This window comes from Chaetura pelagica, unplaced genomic scaffold (assembly GCF_000747805.2).
Source record: "Chaetura pelagica isolate M959 unplaced genomic scaffold, ChaPel_1.0 scaffold205, whole genome shotgun sequence".
Taxonomy (NCBI): Eukaryota; Metazoa; Chordata; class Aves; order Apodiformes; family Apodidae; genus Chaetura; species Chaetura pelagica.
Genome location: NW_009953318.1, coordinates 1,512,708 through 1,537,300, shown reverse-complemented (window position 1 = coordinate 1,537,300; position 24,593 = coordinate 1,512,708). Strand labels below are relative to the sequence as shown.

Sequence of the window (24,593 nt, the reverse complement as noted above, 5' to 3'; positions counted from 1 at the left end):
TCCTCCAGTGTGAGTTTCACTGTTTGTTCTTTATTACAAGTGAATTATGGAGAGTTGTTAATCACCAGGGAACCTCTAAACTCAGAATACATTTAACTGAGAGCAGAAAAAAGTTTAATTAGTTGAAGGGTTTTAACTGCCAGACTGTGCAGCATTTGATAGTGATCCTTTGATAGTCACAGCTGTGGGTGCCCCATAAAAACTGCTTAGAGGGATGGGTCTGTTTGAGGAGCACTTGGAAGGTGTTGAAGCAGAGGTAACCAAGAGGGGTGGTGACCTTTTGAGTTCTTGTTTTCAGATTACTTTTTCTCATGTTACCTATTTAGTAACTGACACCCAGTTGCCATTGCCAGGAGTAAGCAAAGACATTTCAGTAGTGTGTACAGAAGATTGTCAACAGATTATGACCACAGATGAAGGCAGATACAGGCTCAGGCTCTGGTAAATCTGACTTACTGAAAGTAAGGAGATATTTTATCAGAAGTGATAATGCAGCTTGGTTCTTCCTTGCATGAACCAGAGCTTTCTTTGCATTTGTTGCTGGTGTAACATCACACAGATTTGTCAGACCTGTATATGGTGTGTAGAGTTCAAAATGCCTGCTCAATCTCAAAGCTTGGTTATTATGTACCTACCTATACTGGATAGTCACGGTGCATACAGCCCCTAACTTCTGTGGCATACAGGCTAGTAACTAAGCCCTGATCCCTTAGTCTTTAAGACACTCTGCTAAGTAGTCCTGCTACGAACTTCCTGAGGGAGTCTTAGGCAAGTCACTCGATCTGTCTGTGCCCCAGTTTCTATCAATAAAATTGAGCTAATACTTACTTGTCTTTCTGTTTAGTGGAAGATGTTGATTCCTATGTGATTTAGGAGCAATCATATTATTACAAAAGTGGATAATGATAATTCAAGAAAGTTTTTGAGTGCAGTATAGTCTTTGATCTGTTTCAATGTACTGCCCAAGAAAAGTTTAGAATGTGCCTGCCCTGTACCTGGTGGAGTTCACTGTAGCCCTCTGGATGACTCTCAGACACTGCACAGTGCAGGCACTTAGAATTGCTGCCTGTGAAAATGTCTTTTATGATGCTTCTTGACATTCATATCTTAGCAAGCCTCAATTTCTTTATCATTTCTGTATCATAAAGACCTGCTCGCACAAGCTGCTGAAACATATTTAAGAATTGTTGCTATTGCAGCGTTTGGGTGTGTTTGTTGAGAGAGTTTAAAAAAAAGTAAAGGGGAATGGGTGAGGTCAGCAGGGATTCTGCAGAAGGAGGGGAGCCCATGGGGATTCACGCTGCCAAAAGGAGTTGGGGTGGAATGGGAATGTTTGAGAGCTATTGGGAAAGGAGACTGCAACAAATGGGGAGGGTATCAGAGGGATGTGGAAGGCCAAGGCATCTGGAGGGGTCAGAGGAGGCAGGGCTGGAGACATGGAATAAAAAGGATTAGTGGACATGGGGAGATTCTGGGTAAAAGAAGGATTCAGGTGAGGGGTGGGGCCCTCTGTGTCATATCCTAGGACTACTTTTTTCTCACTCCTTTGAGAGGAGATCCCAACCCTAGTCACATCCCAGTCATAAACTGAGCATGCAGCTCCCTGCAGCAGACTGCTTCCCTCTGCCTCGTCTCTCCCAGTGCATAACCCATCTCTGCTCAACACTTCAAAGAATGAGGTGGAAGTGACTCTAAAGGGGCCACTTTCTGCTGTAATAAGCATTCTCAACTTACAGGCATAAAAATGCAGAAAAAGAAAGCAGAGAAAGCAGATGACAAGCATGTCTAAAACTTTACCAATGTCTGCTGCTAAGTGTGCTCCAAGAGGGAGTTGAGGGAGCCTGAGGGTGATGGCAGCATATAAACATGGGCTTAAGATCCCCTTACCCCTAAAGCATTAAAAAAGAATGAAATATAGAGAGAAAGTAGATGTGCATAGGTATATATGCATGTGTGTTGATGAGTTAATTACAGGCTAGCCACAATTCATTGGAATCGTTTGAAGTGGTATTCAGGCTTAACACTAGCCAGTTTGCACTCTGCCTCTGACCAGTCCCAGTTGGGCATGGAAATTTTAATTCCTGTCATGGCATAGACCTCTAATGATGCTAAAATAAAATGCAGAACTTTTACTGTTCTGTTGGTCCCTCTTCCTGGAGAGTGTGTATCGTTGTGAATGCAGACAACAAAAATTGCTGTGGAAATGACAAAGAAATGCTGAGTTTTCAGTCGTACAGTAACAAGGTTTCATTTCCTTCTGTGGCACTTGGATTTCTACCCATGAAGCAGCATGCTTTCAAATTTTCTACCTGCCTCTTTCATGTGATATACCCCTAGCATTTATACTGGGAGAAACAGTGACAATATCTTTCCAGTTGGCTATTTTCTGGAGATCGATGGCTGCATAGATTTTTCACTTCTTCAGTTTTAGAAGCTGAAGAGATCCAGTGTATCAGTTTAATTTGTTTGTTCTGTTGCCATGTGGACCCTGAGAAAGCTGATCTGCAGGTGCTCCATCTGACAGAGGCGTGTAATTGTCCTGTCATTGCAGGACAACTGCATAGGCATTTCTTTTCACTGTAAAGAAGATAATAAATGTGGTCTTCAGGTATAGTATGCACAACTCCTCTATTTTATCTTCCTAAAATTAGTTTTGCTGGATTCATTAATTTATTGCTATGTTACTATTTTTCTGAACTTGCCCAAACTTTCCCCAGTGCTGTTCAACTTGATAAAAATTACTATTATATTCAAAAAACAAATTGGAAACAGAGAAATTATTCATTTCAAGTTGTTGCTTTTTATCCTTCTAAGAGTACATTTCAGCACACACTCTTTGCATTGGCTTTAAGACTTCGAACTGTGTAAAGCTATCTGCTTAAACAAATTGTATTTTTTCCAGTTCTTTAATTATTCATGGAATGTCTGCATACAGATCTTCTCTGTTATTTCTTGCAGTTATGCTGAGCAGCTCTTCTTGAAAAAGTAGGTTTATAAACTGTATTTTCATGTTTGCTTTTACTAATCATTTTAAAGGTAAAATGTTATAATTTATAACCACGTAACAAAGCCTGCCAGCTGGATATTTGTTTTATGGTTGGAAATAAAAAGACTTTTATATGAAAACTTTCTGAGAAAAACTCCAAAAAAAGAAAAGTGATTCATGTGAAAGGAGTAATGTTTTATGATGCTGGGGTTTGCATTTATATTGGCTCAGATTTTCATCTGGTGGGCATGATCATTAGAAAGGGGCCATACTTTGTTACTGTGCATGAGAAGTCACATGATGTCTTCTTCCAAGCACTTGCATGATTTGCTGCCTGCTTTGACTGTTTCTGCATCAGAAATTCATACTGAGGTGGTATGTGCCAAGCATACAGACCCTGTTTGAGGAGAGAAATGGATCTGACCCAACAGGGCTATTAGTTTCCTCTTTGTGATGACTTGCCAAACCTAAACCCCCTGTTTACCTTGGGAGTTTGAGAGCTCTCAGTGGGTCTGTGGCACACTCAGGTGGGTTCAGTAGTGAAAAAAGTCATTCACTAATGCAAAATAAAAATATATATGTGGAAGGAGAGTAAAAATTCATTTGAAATAAATATACACAATGCATATACAGTAGTATGATATTTCTTTGGTTATGAGGTTGCTGATCTTTCAGATGCAAATGGATGATAATTTTAATATTAAACATTGAGATAGTAATATTTAAGATGTACTTTGAACCTATCTCAAGGTTGAAGAGCCTTTACATTTTACATCTGTTTGACTTCTTTTTTTCCAATGGTCATAAAGTGTTGTCTCCATTACGGTCCTGAGCAAATAATCACTGTTCATGAGAGCAGTGCTGCAGATCAAGGACTGAGCATTTTATTTACTTCCCTCCCTTGTTCTACCAAAAAAAAATAAAATTCCAAAAACCAAACAAACCCCCCCACAAACAAACAAACAAAAAAATAAAAAATTCCAAGAGTAGGGCCAAAAAGCCGTATCCCATTTTTGTTTTCAATTTGCAGAGAAGAAAATATTTAATGACTCAAGTGTGGTGGGGTGTTGCCCTGTAATTTGTACCTTCTAGCACAATCCTGGTGCATCAATAGACATTTTGTGGTCATTTTTTGCTGGTATTGTTATGGGGTTTTGTAGCTGATTGCAATAGATGCAATGAAAAACTGTGAGCTTATCTTTTGTTTCAAATGCCAGTCAGTTAAAAAAAAAAAATTACTCAGAAAAATCCCAAGTCTTTTTTTCTAACTGTGTATTATTTTACCTTATACATACTCTTTTAACCCTCTGCCAATGTAAGAAGTATAATACATTCCTAATGCTTTCTAAGCATTTTAGATAATGCATTTAGAGATAAACTCTTATTATTCTCTTTTCAGAGTAGTTAGGGTGGTTATGGGCTACTGTGATATGGAAGATGTGTTCACTGTTGGGATTTTTAAGGGTTGGGGAATGGGGATGGGCTTGGGAGTAGGGAACAAACTCCTAACAGAGATGTATACTCTTAGATGATGATAGCTGTTGTTTATGCAACAGACCTATTTGGTTCCCAGAACCATGGGCTGTGCCAAAACAAGTTCATGGGAAGCCAATCTGATCTGTTTCTCACCTTTGCATTAATCTAACTAATATGCATGAGAGTTAATACTTGAAGCTTAACATCTTTGTTAAGTGTTGCAACCCTCTAAGCCCAGAAGAGCAGAAATGAAGAAAATTATGGAATAGAGGTTCTTGATAAGCCATTTAATGTGAAAAGAGAGTGCTTGGTGTTTGGGTGTATCAACTTGAAGATGTGCTATTTGGAAAATATTGTAAATCACAAGTGGCAACATAAACAAGTTACGAACATGTAAGTACTGTATTTATCTTAGAAAAACAGTGTTGAACTCATTCATTTTGGAGAGAGAAGCTCTTGCTACAAAATCTGTCCTTCTTTGTCTCCTGTGAGGATATACGGAATGACTGGTGCTACTGGTATATCACTTGATTCAAGTAACAAAACCTTTTATGCTGTCCCTACTGTTATGTGAAGTCCTCAGTGGAACAGTTGGAAGTGTAATAGGAAGCAGAGCAACTGGCATAGATTATGGGACCACCAAAAAATTATGACACAGCCAAAAGCAGCTGTTTCTAAATATTTTAAAGTTCTTTTTGGAAATGATTACAAAGCTTATTACGGTGGTGATTGCTGCTGTAAAACTAGGGTGACATTTGCTTTAGCCAGCCCTGCTGATGAATAACTGTGTAACTTAAATCCACATTACTTTGTGAAAACATTTAATATAAATAATCTAATGTGTGTATTTATTTGAATACCCTTTTCTCTGAATACATTAATATTGAGTCCTTCATGTAAAGGGGCTTTTACCATCTGTGTAATCATAGCCACAGGCTGGGGGTGGTTTCAGCTCTTTTCCAAATTACTATCCCTTTTGCTTAATGATTCTTTTCCCCCACGTTACTCTCCAGATTTTAAGAATTACTAGAAGTTTTGTTTTATTTGTCAGTAGGGCTGCAAAATCCTCCTGTGTAGTATATTATCCCTTGTGAACGCCTGAACAGTGTGGACCATAGAGTAAGACAGTCTAAGGTAGGAATACCATCAAATTTTTGTAGCAAAGTGTTGTCTCTCCAAAGTTTCTGGGGGAAGGAGGTTTGTGTGGCATGATGTTGTCATCTTATGTACAGATGTTTTTATCTATGAAGCGCTAACTCACAGATCAGGAGATCTAGGTCTTTAGCTCTGTAGTTGGCTATAATTGTTACCCCTTATCAAAATAATTGCCTTCCTGTGACAAAGCAGCTGATGACTGTCAGGGGTACATTCTGCAAGTATGCAAAAGCAGAGGGGCAGACCTCTTGTGTACAATATAATGACAATTGTTACTGCTTTTAATAGTATAAGGAAATGGTTTGCAGCAGCTATTCATCTTTTTTGAAAAACATGGACTTGCATACAGCAAATACAATTCCAGTTATTCCAAAATTTCTGGAAGCGATTAACTGTGATCACTGTCAGTTGAGTTCTGAAAACTGAGGGAGGTTTGGCTGCCCAGGCAGCACATATTATATCTTATTTTCTTGGTTATGACAGTTTCCCAGCTTGTCCACATGTCAGGTTATCTGTGGCTTTTCTAAAAACTGTCTGGTTGCAGTGGCTTTCAATCCACGTGCAAGATGGGTAATAATTAAGTCTGCCTATTTGAGGCTTGCAAAGAGCAGCTGAGATGTGCTTTCTTCTTAAATGCTAAATGTCAAGCCTTTAATAATCCAAACTTTTGTAACAAGTTTGTTTTATTTGTTTTTAGAGATGACAACAAAATAAAGAAACAAGATGCCCCAGCACTTTGTGATCTTCACTGTTGTGAGGGTGGGCCCATAAGAAATGGCCTCATCGTGCAGAAGCCACCCTCTATCAATCCCGAGAGACTGAAAGATTTTGGTGAGGAGGATTACCTGAACGGGGAGGTGAAGACCTGGGAAATGAAGGTAGTGAGTCGTAACGAGGAGTTACCTAGAGATGCCCTTTCCCACGTCCCTCAGTCAAGCAGTAGGACCAGCCTGTCAAGCTGTAACAAGCTGATTCAATTTGAAGATATTAGTGCAGCAGCTTTTAAAATCCAATGTGGTGTTCAGAAAACCCCGTGCATGGTAAGGAGACTTTTTCGTTCTGTATTCACTCAGTGTTTCTTTTTTTGACTGTATAAAGGTTGATCAGAAATGCAGCAAGAATATGTGAGTTGCAGCAGGTAGATCTGTGCAAGATGACTCATATTCCTATTAGTTGTTAATTGTCAATAATAATTTTCTTCTTACCTTTTTCAACTAACCTAAATGTTCAGAGACTGCAGTAACCTGTACACAAAGGACAAACCTTGTTAGGCATAGACTTAATGCACTGTGGTGTTATGCTCCTGGTGAAAAACTCTTGCAATGAGGAGCCCAAGTTGGAGATGGCAGAGTATTGGTGTTTTGCAGAGCTGTCTTATGGGAGGGTCTGGTTTGGAACCAGCCCTTGTATTTGAACAGGCTGCAAGTACAGATCTTCCTTCCTAGCCTGGCCAACCTGGCAAGGCTGGATATGTTTTTTAACCAGGTGATTATGCCACATGTGTCTTTGACAAAATGAGGACACTAAGGTATATACACACAAACATATGCTCCTATCAATCAGCCCAGATATGAAAATGGCTGAGACACTCCCATAAATGTACCAGCATCTGCTGAAGCACCAGAGCAGTACAATGGCAACCTATATGATTCCTCATGTATTTTTACTGTCGTGACCTCTTCATGAAGACTCCTGTAGGCACCCTGTGGCTAACCTCCTCTTTTCCCTGCAATGGGTGAAAAGTGCATCTTTGCCAAATGGCAATTCATAGCAGCAGCCCCAGTTCACTCCCTGTTGCTGACCTGGGGCCCTCTGCCAGCTTCACTGGCTGTACGTTGTGTTTCTGGCCTGCATGGGGAAAGGACCTTGGTGTCTGAGCCACAACTTGGAGTTAACGGTTCCTGGAGCAAAGTGGTCAGGTCTGAAAGGCACAGCATTTCTTCTGGTTCTCAGATGGTCCCTGCTGATCCAAAGGCATCATAGTTTCTTTCGGCGTTGTTATGGTTGTTTTTTTTTTAGCTTAGAGTTCCTAAAATTGGGATAGCTGTGGTTTTTGTAGCATACTACTGAAATGTGTTTCATGACAAAGGGCATGATACAAGACCACTTGAGGCTGTAAGGTGGCAAAAAACCTTTCAGGGTACTGTTGGCTGGAGTGCAGGGAGTAAAACTGAAATGTTTGGCATTCATATACTACCTGTTCAGTGTGACTCGGGAGTTAACCATCCTGGCAGATGCACCTGGATTTCCTTTCAGAATGGAAAAGTTGGCTTGCTTGGGAAGGCAGTGGGGAGGGTGAGCAAACACATGTGCTGCATGTGTGGTCAGGGTGGCAGGGCCTGGATGAACAGGGAGAGTGTACCAACCCTGCACATCATATTGTTTTGTCTCCAAAACTCCCAGACTGTTGTGTGAGAGCACAGACAGTGCTCTAGGCAGGAGTGTCAGTCTTCTGCTTTTGTGGAAGAACTGTCCCAGGAAGAGAAGATTTGCAACTAATATTGCAAGTAGTGAGCACTGCACTTCTGTATTTGACAGCTCTGGTCGTACTTGTTAGATGGGTTTAATCTTGCCCTACAAAGATCTATGGACAAAGGAGAGAGAAAGTGTCATGGCTTAATTTGGACAGCAGAACTAGCTAGCTCTGTACCCTTTGATAGACTGGATCATTCCTTCCCACAGATTGTGGCATCATGCAATTCTGCCAAGCAGTTGTAGGATACTGCCTCTGTGCTCCTGCCAGTGTGAGACTGTGTGAGCCTTGGCCATGTGGGTCATTGAAGGACCTTCACATTGTCGGCTCTGATGGATCAGACCAACAGCTGAAAATTAGTGAAGTCCACCTTGGTCCCATCCTCTGAACCATCTATTTGTTCCAAAGTGTGTCTCCCACCCTGAAAATTAACCAACCTACAGAATAATATTCCTGCAGAAGTCATTGGTATTTGTTTCATGCACTGATTCAGAAGGAAAGTATTGAAAGTAGAGTGTACTTTCATTTAAAGGGGTATCAAGAAAATCACAGATAATCTTTAACTCCTCACAGAGAGGTAAGGGCCCCTTTTAGGGGAACTTGTTTGGATTTTTAAAACAAGTATGACTATAACACATTCAGTTAATTGACTGGAGAAATATTTTACAGGGTGATTCCTCATCTGCAGTTAAGACCATGGATGGAGTTTGACTGGAGCTGAGATATGAATCATGAATGATAGTAACAGACATTATAGAGGTAGCGATTATAAGAAAACAAAGAATTGGCATTAAATTGAGCACTTGGTTCAGTTACTGATGTAGGCTCCTGAAGGTTTGTTTTGTGTTAGCTTTGTGGTGTGTGTTGTACATAAGACAACCTATCTGTGCTCTGTTGATTAGAACATGGTGACAAAAGGGAAAACTGACAGGCTGGTTCAAAGAGTCTTACAAGGTCACACAACAGGTCAGTACAGCTGAAAATAGCACTGACACCTCCTTTGTGAGAGGTGGTTTCTATATTTAGGCTACATGAAAAAAAAAAAAAGCCTCGGTTAAAGGAAGAAGAAAAGAATAACCTAAACAATTAAAATATTGAGTGTCAAACTTAAGGCGTAATAATAATAGCCTGAATACACCACTCCTGTGGTAAAGAGTGACTTAGTATTTTTTAAATGTAGGAGAGTCAGCAACTTTGTAAAGTCACAGGATTGATCTCCTTTAATGCTCTTTCTCATTGTTCACTCTAGAATCCAAGATTCTCTTAAAACCCAAAAATTATAAAACTAGTACTGCATGGGAAGTACCAGTGAAGTAGTATTTCTTGTCTAGTGTTCTTGTTCTGTTTTGGATAGCCATTATCCATAGATTAGGTTGGTTAGGATAGGAGCTATTATCCTATTAGTGTACTAAGCACTTTCCATTTTTTAAATTCTGCAGCCAGATTTGCAAAGGAGCCACAAGTGGTAGCTGCTATTGCAGGATTTTCAGAAGCAAAGTAGAGAATCTGGCCCCACCTATGGGTGAGGAATTTAACATATGCTTGTAAATCCACTAAAAAGCCTTGAAGCATCAATTTGAAATATTAAGTTTAATTGTATACCTTAAAGCAAGTACCTGCTTTAGATATATTTAGTTTAAATTCACTTCAAAAGGCTCAGTCTGAAAAACAGGCCGGTACATATTACTGTGTACACTATGTACAATGTGCATGACACCGCCAGACACTTCCTGAGACAAATATTTAAAGTATATTGTCATGCTGTCTTTTAATCTGTCATTCTGAATTATAAACGAGGGCTTGATCCCCTAAGTCCCTGGGTCCTCATTCGCTTTGGTAGGCAATGGAAGAAATAAAGCTGATTACGGAACAGAGACGCAGTGAAGCCCAGGGAATGGGGACCCACAGGATTCTTGCAGCTCCATTTCATAAGCTCTCTTGTTTAAAACTCATGGTTTAGGTAATATGGCAATAGGAAATAAGAAGGCGGTGCATGGTGTGAGTGTCCTATTGTAAAAAATGGTAGAGGTTTGCCATTAAAAAAAAAAAAAAAAAAAGAAGAAAATGATGTGCTTGGACATTGCATCACATGTGCTCTCCTTGCTAATTCCTCTCAGCTCAGGGATCCTTTCTGTTCCAAACTGCACATTTTCAAACACCTGCTGTTACACTTGCAATTCTGGGAATTAATTAATTTTTTTTATTATTTCCATTTTTCTTTCACTAAGAAATGTCTTTACTAATGTCATACTGGCCTTAGGGTGCAAAATAGACAATATTCATTAGTGAATCAGTGGCAGAATCCATAGTCAAGTCATAATGGCACTTGAGGAGGAATTTTCTTTTTTTGTATCTGTTGGGAGATTATTTTTTGGGTATTCAATATCCACTTCTGTCAAGTGCTGAAGTATCAGACCATATGAGATTTTTATAAATAATGGAAAATACTTATTTTAATATCTGTATTTTAATAGTAAAACCAAAACAAGTGCTGTTTTCAGAATTCATAATGGCATGGGGAACATATTTCACTGCTGCAAGTTTAAAAATTACTTCCATAATCCAGAAGAATCTGCAAGGTAACAACATATCATGTGTTTTAAAAGAAGCAGACTATGAAATTTACTTTTTGGGGCTCATACAGCAGTTGAATGCATTCCTTACCAGGGAGCTGATGGAGTGTGGAAGATTTTTCTTCTTTTTAGGTACATTCCCATAATAATATTTCTATACTCCAGTATTCTAGGTTATCCAAGCAGTATGGAATGGATATCTACCTAAAGAAAGAGTTCCTCCAGTACACGGGGTCTGTGAAGGAACGAGGAGTACTTTACCTTCTGACATCATTGCCTCAGGTATAACAAAATATTCAAAAAGAAATAGTGCATTTCTGCTTCACAAAAATGAAGCAGAATTAAAGATAATTTTACCTGTTATGTCCATGGATTTGCAGTGATTCTTGCCTTTTGAGCCATTGTGCTGAACAACAGAGATAGATCTGGAAGTATATGAATGTAAAATAATTTACTTCTTTATTATGCTTGGCTGATCTGCTGGTGAAATGCTTTAAAATATTTTAAAGAAAAGCTTGCAAAATATTAACATCAGCATTTTTCTGTGACATTTAGATGGCAGCGTTTCTATGCGCATTATGTTTCTGACATGTTAAAACCACCACACTTGAAGTTATGATGAAATTGAGTTACAATGGGTGGTAAGAAGGATCTAAATCACCAATTGGTTTTGTAATGAATTTCAGTATCATTACATAAACAGCCTATTTATCATTTGTAATAGAAGGTTATTGAGTCTCTGCAGTAAATGTAACAGGCATGATACAGCATCCCAAGGAACAGTCGTTATTCCTGCACTTTTGTAATAATATGAATAAATCCTTCTATTAAAGGCAAACCTGAAATTAAATAAGTTCACACAGGCAGGGAAGAGACACCTGATACTGGCTGTTCTGGGATCAGCTGGCTTTGCAGTTAATCAAGAAGTGAACCCAGAGGGGTGCAGGAACAGGGAGAGATCTTGTGCTGTCTCGGTTCTGTGCTTAAGACTTGAGATCACACCAGATGCGCATGTACTGTATCATAATATGATATGTGACCAGCTAGTGGAAGAAAAGGGGGACATCAAACCATTGGAATGATCCAGGATCATAGGGGACACCTTTGTGACACCATATAATGTGCAATAAGCAACCCTGTTTTTTAGGATCAGCAAAGAAAAGGGGTGATTGTTGCTTCGGACAGTAACTTCTCCATGGCTGTTGCTTACCACGCCTCAGGGCTCCGTGTCCCAGTGTTTGTCATCATGTCAACCAGCACGTCCCCAGCCAGAGTGAAGATGTGCCGTGAGTACGGTGCCATGGTCATATCCTATGGCACCACTGCCAAGGATTCCCAGATGCACGCAAGGAGGTTGGCGCAGGAGAATGGTTACCTCTACCTTGAAGAGTAAGTGGAAAGTCAGGCTGATTAGGAAGTGTAGATACTTGAGTAGCTCTGAAAAAACAATTAACTTAATTAAAATTTGGTTGCAGGTCATCAGAATGTCCCCATTACCTGGAGTATTGGACAGTTAGATATTCCCAGGCACAAATCATGAATCTTTTGGGGATGAAAATCAAAATGAAACACACTTGCTCCAAATTAGGCGAACTTCCTGGAAATCAAAATGAAACACACTTGCTCCAAATTAAGCGAACTTCTTCTTGATTAGGAATTATATGGACTAGTGTGATGATGGATATCTGTTAACCCTTTATGAACCCTGTCAGAAAGCATTATGAATATCATTGATTTTTGGTTTCTCTGTTTGGAGTAAGGTGGGTAAAAGAAAAAAAAAACCAAAAAAAACAAATACCAAAACCTCCTTAAATACAAAGACTTCAGTGCCAGTGTAAAGCAAGAGAAGGTTAATGCTGTAAAATGTTCATGTCTGCTGTGAGTGACAAATCTGCAATTCTGCCTTGAAAAAAGATCATTAAAGAGGCTACTTCACACATACATTTAAAGTAGCTAAGGGTAAGTATAAATTTAAGTTGGGACTATTTGAGGTCATTGAACAAGCCAGATCTAACAAAAACAATATTAGAATAAAATAAGGCAGGAAAAAATATTTAGAACTGAGCCCCTTTTTTTAGTCTCTGCTGCCTTTCCTTTCTCTTCCCTTTCTTTTCCTTACCTTTTTTAAAGTAAGATTTCCAAAAGCGTGGAGGGGTGAATCATTAGCAATAGGTAGGTGGCAGTCCCTCTTATACACTGAGCTGGATTGTTGTTATCCCTCCCCATTGCCACCTCTGTGCAGACTTTATCCATCACTTCATGTTTGAATGGCACCTACTTCCGTGGGTGCTTGTTCCCCCTTGGCTCCTGGAAATTGAATATAATAATAACGAGTAACCTTGCTTGGAAGAGGATCCCAGAATGAGTGAATGGAGAAAGTCCTCACTTCATTCCCAGATGGTTTACTGGGAAAGCAATATTAAAAACTGTGCTCTTCGACTGCACCATTAGCTCTGCTGAGGGCAAGTGACCCTCAGGGCTGGCTGGTGTGCCTTGTCTGTCACCATGGACACAACCTTGTCCCAGACTGAGACTTATAGAGAAACCAAAGGGAATGAGGTGCCCTAGATCCCGATGAATTTCAAACCAATTTAGACTCTTCTTGAAAACCAGTTTTCCATAATCTCATGATCTCCAAATTTCTGTCAGCCATATTTCAATTGATGTGTTGCCTCCCAGCTGAGTTGCATTGGCTACCATGTTTGCACATAAGTACTATATTAATTTCTTGTCATTTCATATTTAATCTTCCCCTTCTCCCCAAATAATTATTTCAGTTACACAAGGCAAATATTCTCCAGGTTCATGAAGCTCCAGGGACAATGCATGTGAAGGACTTCAGCATCCAGCACTGAAGAACTCTGAAAGTGCATGTTGCCATTAATAATATCAAAACTCTCTGATTTAATTCAGGTTTTAAGTTACAAGAAGCAGTTATTAAATGCCTTAGTATGTTTAATTAAAACCTCAGAGATTACATTTTTCACACTCTGGAGAGAAAAAAAAAAGAAAGCCCCACTACAATTGTAAGCTTTTTTATAATGGGATGCCTGAAGTATATTTTGTTAGGTGTAGACTGGGAGAGCTTTTTCAAAGAGATGCACGGATATATGGGTAGCTATTCTCCAATATGTGTCTGACACATTTTCATCATCACTCGCCAAACCTGAATGTAAAACATCAGTGGATCTCTTGTGCTTTAGAATGGAGCTTCTGAAATTATTTCACTTGAATTCTAGCTTGCATGAAACCCCCAGTAAATTGGTCTCTGGATCTCCTTAACCAACAATTCATTCTTTCCTTCCCAAAGTAAACATTACATGACTGTCCTTGGTTTTACCTGCACAGGTCATGTCGTGTGAGTTAGGTGTGTCAGTTCTTCTCAATTCTTGAGTGCAATTAAAATGCCGTGTTACGAAAATGATCATGCAAGAGTTCAATTAGAGGAAGGAAACTTTTAATATGACTACAACTTCCTGTGAAATGCCAGAAAGGAAATGTGATTTTTCACTTTGGAATTCAATAATGAAATCTGTGTAATTGCTGCTTAGGTAATATAGGATTTTTAATAACTGTAGATGTTCAGGACCTCATTATAAGCGCCATGTGAAGAATCCAGTAAGTAACACCTACCTCTGTCATGATGTGAGAAAGATTGATTTGTGAATCAGAGAGGTAAGAGTGCTACAGATTGAATTACACACACCTAGATGTCAACAAGCAGAGCATGATTATCTGAAACATTCGTTCAAACTGCTAATAAGTCTTCATACCCAGAGCAGTCTTCTTCAGACAGAATTTGCTGTTGTTAGAGAAGCTTAACTTGTAAATTGCTTATCCTAGCTCCTCATTCATTTTTGCAGGTCCCCCTGGTTTCCCATGCAACTATGGCAAGGGTAGCTCCACAACTCAGTTCTGAATCTTATTTGTGAATAAGGCTCTAGAAGAATTGTTCAGGAGACCAGTCACATCTTTTGTCACATTTAAGAAGGAAGAGAGAGGCTCTTCAGTATCTTGATAAAGACAATGAATTCAAGCGCTGGTTATTTATCCCATTATGATTTCTTGCCATTGCCTTTAGCTGTGCTACAGGACTGAAAGTTCATGGCTCCCATCCTTTCTTGTCTGGTTATGTACTCTTGCCCAGAGGAATCTGCTGTGTTTTGCTATATGTGAGGTAACTTCTCAAGAGGGCCTTGGTTTCCACCTTGCAGGCATTCTGTGCTCCTCTGCTGACCCTCTCTGTGCATGTCTAAGAAAATAAAAGCATAGCTTCCCAGTACCCAGACCTCCTGGGTCAAGTAAATCAAGAGAAGTAATTTGATCTATAATTCTGTTTTGATATCCATTTGGCAGAAAAAGCAGAACATACAGAGGTTTCATATTTTTCATTCATATATCATACCACATTTACATCATTGCTAACATGTAAATAAAATGCAAAACAGATTTTAGAAACAGATCCAAGTGATTGTGTGACTGTGCAGTGGACTTTTTTGCAGACTTTTGACTCTGTTTGTCCCTCTTCTGCTCATTAAATCACCTTTGCCTAGAAGCGTTTTACCAGTGAGTATTTTGGCACAACTAAATGCTTCTCTTACCCTCCCAGAGTCTTTCAGAGTAATGTAAAGTTATCAGATATTTTCCCTGGATTGTGGACTTAACTCTGTAGCAATCTGTTTGGTATTTGTGAGGTTGAACACAGTGCTTATATTTAATGAAAATTCCCATTTGTCACAAACACTAAATTCCAATTACAAATACAGAGAAGGAGATTTTGCTTTTAGTTTGGTCTGCTGCATTTCACATTTATAAAGCCGAAGGAAGTGATGGCAATGGAAACATGACTTCTGATTTACCAGCTCTGTAAACAGCAGATACTGGTAACAACAGAGGCACATGCTCTTCCTCCTGGAGGCAATGTGGGTTTGTCAGTGGCCCAAGCTTTCTCCCAGTAGGTAACAGCACGCTTCACACTGTGCACACTGGTCTTTCTGATGACAGTGTCTTGTCTCACCGTCGTGCTGGTGTTTTCCTCTCGAGTATACTTTTCTCTGCTGAATGGTGTCTGCAAAGTAGTAGATTGAACTATTGTGGTGAGAGCCCTGCTGAGCTGTGCCCTTTCTTCCTGCAGGGAGGACAGTGCTGTCTACCTGTCAGGCCTGGGGACCGTGGGGCTGGAGGTGTACGAGCAGGTGCCAAAGCTGGACGCGGTGATTTTCCCTGCAGGAGGCCACTGTGGCTTGCTGGCAGGGTCAGCTGCTGCACTCAAACACCTCGACCCACATATTTCTGTAATTGTAAGTTTCCTTTCACCCGTAAAGTGCTGTGTTTTGACAGGGTTGCCCACTGATCTTTTCAAAAGGCATTGCTATCTAGTGATACGCTGGTAGAGACTGCATATGCTGAGGACTAGGACTATCTGTGTCCCTGGGCTTTACCAAGAAGAAGAGCTACTGTGAGCCTGGGAAGCCTCCTGTCCCTTGGCTTCTTGCCTGGATTTAAGATAAAAATGTGGGAAGATTCTTCCAAGATTAATTCAATCCAGTTCTGTGTTTTGAAGTAATTTTTTACTGGAAAAGTTTGTCCCTGGATAAGCCACAGGATAAATTCAATGATAGCACAGTTATTCTTCAATTTGAAATCAATTAAGGAAACTTTGTGTAGCTTTTTTGGTGTTCATTTTGGTGGTGACTTCTATAATACCTGGCTCAATAAAACTTGACAACCCTTCTTCCCCAGGGGGTTGAATCTGAAAGTTTCCCTGTATTGCAACAATCCTTAAAGGCTGGCCACCCAACAGAAGATCAGGCTTGCAGCAATCATCACTTTTATGGAGGTAAGAAGAGGAATTATTTTTTTCTCCAACCATATTCATCCCTCATGAATTCAGTCCAAACACGCTTCAAATTAAACCTCAGAAGAGTCAGAATTTAATTAATGCCGTATAAGCCACTTCTAAAGCCTTTTCACAATCACCATCCTGGGGTGCAATACCATTTCCAATACCTGTGAAATGTTCAAGTGAATATGTAGAAATATGAGAGTGTTTATCTGACTATTGTGCTCACAAGCAGCATCTTAACCAGTGAAGTTAATGGGAAACTCTTGTGTAAAAGATGAATTTGTTAAAAGGCAAGAAAATGCAGTGCTCAGATGTTTACTCACAAAATTGTTCTTAGAGCAACAGCATTTATAAATCATGCAGTTGTTCTCCTATAATTAGTTAACAAAACCTCAGCTGTTAAGCAATTTAAGAATATCCTGTTTAACTGGTGTTTAAATCTCTGGAAGCTTTTGATTAAACGGGAGTTTTTTAAACAAACAACTTCTTAAGTTTCTCAGTAAGCTCTGCCTGTCTGCTCTTTTGGTAACTGTCCTGCTGCAGCTAACAAACCATGTGCCACGCTGGCTCATTGTACAGTGAGGAGCCACTGGGCTGCAGGATCACTCTCACAGTGTGACTGTGCCAGTGAAGATTCCCAGTTTTCTTAAAGGGGTCCATAATTGCAAAAATCTTCCTGGGAGGTTTAGTCTTTCATTACCAAATGCATTTTTGTCACATGAAAAATCAAGCTACTTAAGATCATATAACAGCAATGTGCTGCACTCATTAAGGGCACAAAACAATCACAAAACTCTAAAAATGTTGACCTTGTCTAGAGCAGCCATATTGATATTTTTTGTCTCTTGAAATCTGCAGATGTGAGTGGACTTTGTTTTGGCAGCAATTCTTTGCAGCTGACTGGGAAACTGGTGGATAAAGTTGTTGCTGTGAGGTAGGTGAAGAAAAGCAGTGAAATGGATAACACTGGATGAACGTTGCTGTGTATGGAAAATGTGCTGTAGCACCAGGGTGTGGTTGTTCTTCATGTGCAGTGGAGAGCAGGTTGTGAGGACCTGCCATAATGCACAGACTGTAAGGGCATGGTGGTGACAGGGTGCCTTTCCTTCCAAGAGGGGCACTGAAGGTGTTGAACCCAATCCCATGTATCTGACCACTTTGGCAAAAACTTCACCTGCTACTATTACCTGGTGATTATGCAAAAATTTCCCTTCTTGTGTCTGCAACACTTGAAGACAGCTTTTGGCAACACTCTTCTAAATCTTCTCTGAAAGCCCAAATTGTCAGAATGTATTTGCCACTAGGATTTTGCTAGGACTGTGGCTCTGGTAAAAAATGCCAACCTGTCTTTCAGTTAATAACAAGACTCAGATGCACATTCCCCCACACCAGCACAGCTTGCTGTAAAACCACTTTGGAGTTGTCCCAGGAGGACGGAAGGAATCCCTTTATACATAAATAATTGTTTTCTGCTTTTGGTAGCTCTTTTGTTTTGATGTAACTCTCTTGCCTGCAGGGAGGAGGACATCCTCATTTCAATGCTGAGGTTGCTGGAGTATGAGCGAGCCACGGTTGATGCAGAAGGGGCTATTGGACTTGCAGCACTTGTTGCAGGGAAGCTGCCTGAGTTGAAGGGTAAAAGGTATGGCAGCTGCTGCAAATAGAGCAGTGGCTAAAGCATGGGGTTGAGTGCCTTGGTCCCAGGAAACAGAGAGGAGAGAAGCTACCTGTTTCATGAGTGACAAGGCAGTTTCTGCCCCTGAACTGTCAATGGGCCTATCTGTGAAGTCTGCTTCAGGATGAAGAGACCACTCACAGATGCGAAGACCATGGTGGGCAAGACAAATGTCAGCCTGGAGAGACCAGACAAATCTTGTCATTTCCCTCTATTCTCAAATGTTTGGAGGGAAGACACTTACAGCTCCACCAGGCATAGTCACCTCTGCCAGGATGGCATCCTGCTCTTGTCAGCTTCTTGTCTTCTCTCATTCTGCCTGTGGAAATCAGCCCCCTCTGTGGTGCAGCAGGAGCTAGGCTGTCTTCTGCAGTCAGTTGGTGACACCTACCTCCCTGGCCCAAGTAGTCCTGCCCAGACAGTCGATGGGATTACCCTTGTGCTTAGCATTACATGTGTGGATAAGTGCCTTCTTGCATCTGGAGTGGAGTATTCAGTACTTAAGCAGATTGAGCCTGGGGTCAGGAAATAGCCTAGAATGTGTTTCAACATACATGCACTCAAGACAAAATAAAATTTCCAGTGGACAGCATTGTATGCTAAAATACTGCTCAGGCAATTCTTTAGAAGAGGCTGAGAGAGTACCTACAGAGCAGCAGTAAGTTTCAATTCAGTACAGCTAACATAAAAGGATAATGCAAAGCATTGGGTTTGGCCCTGCAGGGATATATTATCACAGACTAGCCATGTGGCTCTTCATTTGCTCTTCATTTCTGTGCTCATTTTACAGGGCTGAGATGGATTTAATTAATGGTTACAGAAAGCCTTGAACATACATATTATTTAACCATTAAGAGGCTGAGAATCAGAACTTCCAGGGAAAAATTATGTCACATATTTAAAATTTGAAACAGAAATAAAATTCTCTAGCTAAATATCTCTAACAAAATGAAAATCTCCAGGAAATGAAAACAAAATTTCGGGCCAACTAATGCAGCCAGCCTCTAGCCAGGAGATACTTGTAATACATATTTATTGGAGGGTGGTCCTAGCAAATCTTAAGCTGACATTTAATACAGTGTCTGTGATTTTGGGTTCCTGTGCACAGGAAAGTGCTACTAAAAAGTTCTATTTTTCTCTCTGTTTTCAGAGTGGCAATTGTTATATGCAGTGGAAACTTGGAGCTACATTTGCTGCAGCAGTGCATAGCTCGGGCACTGACACTCGATAACAGAGTGTGCAGGTTTTCCCTTGTGCTTGCTGACTGCCCAGGACACATTTCTAAGCTACTGGAGATTTTGGCTCGGGAAGAAGCCAGGTAAATCAGACTAACAGTAGGGAAATATTATCACAGAATAGCATAAAGATTATTAAAGATTTGGACATGTTTCCAAATGTTCTCTGAAGGCAAGTATTAGTTAATCAAATGGGTTTTTCTTGTTTTGTCTTGGAAAAACTTGTATTTCCTTACATTTTCTTACAATGTGAAAGAACCTTTGCAGCACAGAGTACATGTCTGATACAGAAAGCAACAAAGATAGCTTCTGTACAAACAGTTACAAAAAGTATTTAACAATAACAAAGGATTGTCATGATCTCTAATTTATCCCTTATTTGATCTAGAGTTTTGGACATTCAACAAGAACGCACGTTTGTGACATCTGAGCTCTTCACTGTCGAGGTAAGATGAGATGCCATTTCAGCTTCTCCTGCAGTACTGACCTCCCAGATTTGTCCTGGTTTTCTATAGCTCTATATTGACTATGATCAAAACGTCCAACAGAGTGTGCACAGTGATCTGGGGAGCAGTGTGGTCGGGGATGCCTGCTGTGCTGCACAGCCCCTCGCCTCCCAGGGTGTACAGCTGGGGCAGGGACACCAGCTGCTGCTGCTGCAGCAACTGTCCTTACGTGCCTGCTGGTGTCCTGGAGGTGGTGAGCAGGCTGCAGTATCTGTCCAGAACCTGAAGAGCCAGCTGTGTAGGCTGGCTGTAATTATCCAAAATCGTTTTGCCTTGCAGCAGTATGGATAATTCTCTTACTTTTAAGGAATCCTCATTTTTAACTAGGGCCTCAGTTTTGTACCTTATCCACAAGGAGGAGAGAGCAAATTTGTTTTTCCTTTGTTGAGCATTTGATACAGTAACAGTGAGGACATGTTATCTGTTAATGACACCTCTTTAAAGGACCATTTAAAGGACTTCATGGCAAATCTTTTATTTCAACTGGTTTGGCAAAGGTGTGGGTTGCACTGACTTCATGCTACTGCTGTCTAAGTCTAGCCTGACTTAGTTTGTGAAATCACAGGTAGAAGTCAAATTAGGGATCTTTGTTAACAGACTTTTTGCTATGTAATGCTATTTGAGTAAGCAAGTTGTTCTATTTTAGCTTTTAAATGTTTCCCACCCGAATGCAAAAACCTTTTCAATATTTTCACTTGCAGATATAAAGAATAGATTAGATTAAAGATTACTATAGCAAAGGACTACAACAAAGTTAATGGACATATTTCAGAACATGATAGTTTCAGTTTTTTCAAGTGTCTACGACTAAAGGTACATTGCCCTGTAGTGTGCCATCCTGATAGGCCAGCTTACTGGTTTGGGTAACTTGAAGATAATGTGGCACTGCACAGGCTAGAACATCACTCCGATTCAGCAACTAACTTAGCTCTGAAAAACCTTTTTACTGAAAGATAGATTCTACAATCTCTGAAACTCTTCTAAAGCTTTCTATGTTATTTTTATGAAGGCTTGTCTTTTTATCAATGTCACTAAGTAATTAAATAAAAAAAATCCACTCTCTTAGTTTTTGATTGAAAATGTAAGAACAATTTTCCATTGCTCTTGCAGCCTCTCCCGATGAGGCAGTTTTATCAGGATCTGTAGTAAATACTGTCCCTGAAAGAAAAAGTGTCATGTGCTATTGTCTGCACTTTAAACACAATGTATTTTCACTGACTATACACTTGAAGAATATGACAGTGTTGTACAACAGGAGGGCTGAAGGGAGGAATTTGCATCCCTGAATAAATTGATTTGATGTTGGATTTGCATTATGGCTTTTCATCGGTCTGGGAGAGCCTATGGTATAATTAGATGTGAAGTACAAAGTAGTGATCCAAATTTATAGACCTCAGTGATTTTGGAGGCAGTTCTGTCTGGTGACACCTAGTGAATTGTGAAGCTTTTCTTTCAAAACTAAAACGAGGGTAATAAAAAAAATGGTATAATATGGAATTTATCATTAAGCATCACAATTAATTTGCTCTAATCATATGTGTAAAAATACGTATTTTCATACTAAAGCTAAGACGTGGGTGAAGATTTGCTTTTCTCTTTTTTTCTCATGCTTGTAAGAGCCAAAGTCCTGTGTCAGCAAAGCATTTTAAGCACTTGCTAGTAAAGCAGACCTGCAAAGAACTTGATCATTTTCATCTGTGTAAATTGCAACACATTAAAGTATGCATTTACATCTGGATCAAGATCTAAAATTATTGTGCATTGAACTGGTGGTAATAATAAGAAAGACATTAGAGCTATACTCACTCTAACATACTTTCAACGGTGGGTATAGATTAAGTGTTTGACAGAACAGAGCAGTATGTGTAGTGGCTTAATTTTGAAACTTAAAATCAGTCCTGGCAAGATTTTCATCTCAGTATTTAATCACCCTTTTAGATTTACCCCTTCATTTCCAAAGGAGAAAATCTTGGCTTCTAGTTCCTGCTTCTCAGGAAGACAGAGATGCTCTTTTCCTTTCTTTTCTTTTCTTTTCTTTTCTTTTCTTTTCTTTTCTTTTCTTTTCTTTTCTTTTCTTTTCTTTTCTTTTCTTTTCTTTTCTTTTCTTTTCTTTTCTCTCTTTTTTTTTTTTTTCCTCTCTTTTTTTTTTTTCCCCAGTCTGATGCTGGGTTGCTGTTTATTCATTTTGTGCACACTTGGAACACTCCATGGGAGGATCCTTGTGGATTGCCTGTTTGCATGTCAAGAGCAGACCTGCTGGATTATTATCTGATTTAGGTAATGTGGTAGGAACCTGTTGGTCTTCACTGACCTGAATGTCAGAGTGTACCAAAAGATAAGTCTCAGGTTGCACAACCAAGTGACAGCTGTGGCAGTGTTTGCACTCTTGCTCAAGCATTGCATTGCACCAGCCCTGGGGGGGGATGGTCTGGGTCTGGCTGGTCCCCAAACTGTAAACTGAAGTGCTGTTGCCAAATACTCTGTAATGTGCAGTAACCTACACTGAGTGTTAACTGCACATTAAAGAGTATTACCCAGTTGCTGATTTTGTTAATAGAAGTGAAATGCCTTGCTTTATTTATATATATTTTTTTATATATGGAACCAGTGTATATAAATAAAGTTTTAATTTCTAACTCTAGTGATTTTTGTGCAAGCAAACCTATACTGTTGCTGAGAATAGGGTATCATCAACATTAAGTTATGTGAATCCTCCAAGACCAACAGCTTAGAAGAAGATGAAGATTAAGAATATGGTTTCTTTGATAGAGAAGTGGAATAGAAAAGTTCAATGGAGGAGTCAGGGATATAAGGAATTGCACTAGCTAGATATGATCTGTCCTTACATAGAATATGGAAAAGCACAAAAGACTGAAATCTTTTGAGCAATTTTGCTCATTTCCTCTGATCTCTAGCGTTGGCTTAGCATGTCCACCCAGTCTCTTTATTTGCACACACACCTTGCAAATATCAGACAGGGGCATGCCAAAGTGATTTTTGATATCTAGGAAAATATTATTTAAAAGGCTGAGTGCCCACATGTGAGACTTGCAGTTAAAAGGGTAACAGAGGTGACCACCTTGTTGCCTGAATTACTCGTCACATAACTAGAATTTTTCTCCTTTTGTGATGTTATAAACTTTCCTCTCTTTGAAATGGAATTAATTCCTTTGAATATTTTAATTTATGCAGCTGGATTTTGGTGTTGCACAGAGTAATAACTTACAATATTTATTTCCCCCCCCCCAGTGTTCTACTGCCTCACATTTCTAGTTATTAAATAAAACCCACAAGATGTCGATGTTCAGTAAAACCATTCTGCTTTCCATTATTTGGAGGTCTGCTATAAAAAAAATATCTAAGGGGCTGACTGGACTCTTAGGCTGGAATCAGTCTTCAGATAACCTGCCACCGAGAGTGGAACTCTAAACGCAGTAAAAGAGTCACTTGGCTGGTTATTTTAATGGTCTTGCAGGACCAGATAAATTTATTTTAAGTTATTTTTTTAATCCAGCAAGGATATATGCAGGAGAGAAATGCATAAAGTGTGCTCTGTTTTTGTTAGTTTTATTTTTGTGGACTTCTTGATTCACAGAAAATGAAGGTCTACTGTGCAATCATGGTCCTGCAGCCAATGAGACCTCTGCTGAATCAAAAAGCTTCTGTCTAGGACTGAGGGCATGTGGGTTTGAAACAAATTTTAAGTCAATTTTTCTCTGGTTGTCGTGGGTTATGTTGTCTGGAGTATAAGAATCATTAGGCAATATGCTTTTTTATTTGTTCTTAAATAAGACTAATTTGAAGCACTTAGACATCAGTAAGGGTGCATCCTCCTGCAGCCAGTAGTACCTGCATGACTGTTCATCCTTGATAAAACAATCCTCATATACCTCCCCATGAACATGAGGATTGTCCTGTTGGACACTCAGATAAATCATACTTCCCAGGTGAAGTGAAGAAGGGAGATGAGTTCTGTGAAGGTAAAGCTGCAGTGTAAATTGGCTTAAACTGACCAAGAAAGCAAATTCTTGTCTTCTTTTGTGTTTAGATCTCTAGCTGCTGTAAAGTTTAGTGTAATTGTTTGCTCCTGCTGTGAGCAAATATTCTCTTTTCCTTTATTTGTCAAGTCTGAAAAATCAGGTAAATTCCTGCAGTTGTTTGTTATTGCTGCAGCTGCTGTTGGTATTACTTTAAAAATACACTGTAGTAGAGTAAGGGCCATATCGTGTGCTGGATGCTGTGCATGGACAGAACAAAAAGACAATATTTATCCAAGCTGTTTACAAGCACTCTGGCTCCAATCTGTCCAAGTCTGTCTGGCTTCAATCACTATCAGAAAGAAAAGGGCAGAGGGGAGGATACTTGGCTCTATAAATCAGAGCTTTCCCATGGCTACTCTCAGGGCAGAGCAACTGCTTTGCTGTCAGACATTCAAAGCTGAACCTGGTAAGTCCAGACTGGTTCCTAGTGCAGTAGTTGATTTGCTCAGGATAAACCTGGCATGATTGCTGCAGAAGGGTGAAAAGGTTGGGTTTTGTTAATTACAGACTCTGTGAGAGGTAAGTGTACACTCCTGAAGATATGACTGCAAAGCTTCAGGGATTTTATATGCACCAGGAAATGGATAATGGGTATCTGGTACTTGGGTGCCTAGATACCTTTCAGATAC

The 24,593-nt window shown here is 39.8% G+C and overlaps 1 protein-coding gene across 1 annotated transcript in view; it reads left to right on the top strand.

Annotated features, from left to right (window-relative positions):
• The window catches only part of LOC104389175 (serine racemase-like), a 28,611-nt gene that overhangs the window by 2,181 nt on the left and 1,837 nt on the right, over positions 1-24,593 (top strand). Inside the window, exons 2-10 of the mRNA XM_009998133.1 lie at positions 6,315-6,657; positions 10,829-10,945; positions 11,811-12,052; positions 15,798-15,963; positions 16,406-16,502; positions 17,367-17,442; positions 18,025-18,150; positions 19,334-19,501; positions 19,807-19,864. Coding sequence (XP_009996435.1) covers positions 6,315-6,657; positions 10,829-10,945; positions 11,811-12,052; positions 15,798-15,963; positions 16,406-16,502; positions 17,367-17,442; positions 18,025-18,150; positions 19,334-19,501; positions 19,807-19,864 — 1,393 coding nt within the window. The remainder of the gene's footprint in view (positions 1-6,314; positions 6,658-10,828; positions 10,946-11,810; positions 12,053-15,797; positions 15,964-16,405; positions 16,503-17,366; positions 17,443-18,024; positions 18,151-19,333; positions 19,502-19,806; positions 19,865-24,593) is intronic.